The following is a 1627-nucleotide window of genomic DNA, read 5'->3' as shown; positions in this document are numbered from 1 at the left end:
ACGAGCCGATCACCGCCAAATTCCCGTTCACCGTTCCCGATCCTCCTGGACAGCCACGCGTCATCGATTGGGACACCTCGAACGCAACCCTCGTTTGGACACGGCCGATATCCGACGGCGGATCCCGTGTCCAGGTAAAGGATACACAAACAACGCTTAAATTCTCGAAAAATCGGAAACAAATCGTTTTCCTCCGTTTCTCTTCAGGGTTACAAGATCGAGTTCCGCGACCCTGCCGACGACGCTCAATGGCGAGTGGCGAACGATTACTTGGTCAAGGACACGACTTACATCTGTTACAATCTATTGAGCGGGCACGAGTACGAGTTTAGGATACGCGCGAAGAACGCGGCCGGTTTCAGCAAACCTAGCCCACCCTCGCCGCCGTTCAAGTTGAAGAGCAAGTTCAACGTTCCCTCGCCACCTGGCACGCCGCAAGTGGTCAAAGTTGGCAAGAACTACGTCGACCTGAAGTGGGAACCTCCGATCTCCGACGGAGGCAGTCGAATCACCGGCTACGTGATAGAGAAGCGCGAGGTCGGAAGCGCGATCTGGGCCAAGTGCAACGAGTACAACGTGACCGACACCGAGTACACCGTTCTTCATCTGATCGAACGCGGCGACTACGAATTCCGAATATTCGCGGTGAACGCCGCCGGAAGGTCGGAGCCGAGCTCCTGCACCACACCGGTCAAGATCTCCGAGGTGGCGGGCGGCGAGAAACCGGAATTCGTTAGAACTCTACCGATCAGCACCAACGTGCCCCTCGGCAAAACATCCGTCCTCGAATGCGAGGCGACCGGGAAACCGTTGCCCACCGCAAGGTTCGTCTGCCCCTTTCAACCATTTTCCTCGATTCTTATCGATCCTCTAATCCATCTTTCTACGAATTTTAGGTGGTTGAAGAACGGCAGAGAGATCACGATCGGCGGCCGTTTCCGTACCGAAGCGTTCGACGGAATTTACAGGCTCGTGATATCCGACGTCGCCGACTCGGATACCGGGGACTACAGCTGTCAAATTTCGAATCCGCTTGGTATGGCTACGACCACGTGCCGACTGAAGATCGGCTCCCCGCCCCGTATCGAGCGTATGCCCGACATTTTGTACTTGGCCGAGAACGACAACACGAAGATCAAGATTTATTACAGCGGCGATCAACCGATGGACGTTACGTTGAAGAAGGACGGGCGAAAAGTGGTGGAGACGAGCCATATCAAGTACACGGTGTTCGACGAATACTTGATCATCTTCATCAAAGATATTCAGAAGGACGACGCCGGCGTGTACGACGTTTCCATAACGAACGACAGCGGTAGCGTGAGCGGTTCGTTCAACGTGTGCATCACTGGACTGCCAGGACCTCCTAGCGAGCCTCTCGAGGTCACGGACATAGACAAACACACCTGCACCGTCTCCTGGCGTCCGCCCAAGTTCGACGGCGGCGTTCGCGTCACCCACTACGTGGTGGAACGCCGCGACGTCAGCCACACCCATTGGATCATCGTTTCCTCCTTCTGCAAGGATTGCAGTTTCATGGTGCAGGGTCTGACAGAGGGACAAGAGTACCTGTTCCGGGTGATGGCTGTCAACGACAACGGTATGGGACCCCCCCTCGAGGGGACCA

General features: G+C 55.7%; 1 protein-coding gene across 1 annotated transcript in view; it reads left to right on the top strand.

The window, feature by feature from the left end:
* The window catches only part of LOC102673865 (twitchin), a 74242-nt gene that overhangs the window by 65001 nt on the left and 7614 nt on the right, over positions 1 to 1627 (top strand). The window contains 3 exon segments of the mRNA XM_031511717.1: positions 1 to 134; positions 208 to 824; positions 897 to 1624. The exon segment at positions 1 to 134 is cut by the window's left edge and continues 3 nt beyond it. Of these exon segments, the coding sequence (XP_031367577.1) occupies positions 1 to 134; positions 208 to 824; positions 897 to 1624 (1479 nt within the window).

This window comes from Apis dorsata, unplaced genomic scaffold, assembly GCF_000469605.1.
Source record: "Apis dorsata unplaced genomic scaffold, Apis dorsata 1.3 scaffold_344, whole genome shotgun sequence".
NCBI lineage: Eukaryota > Metazoa > Arthropoda > Insecta > Hymenoptera > Apidae > Apis > Apis dorsata.
Note: the sequence above shows the minus strand (reverse complement) of the source record. Positions and strands in the feature narration are given on the sequence as shown.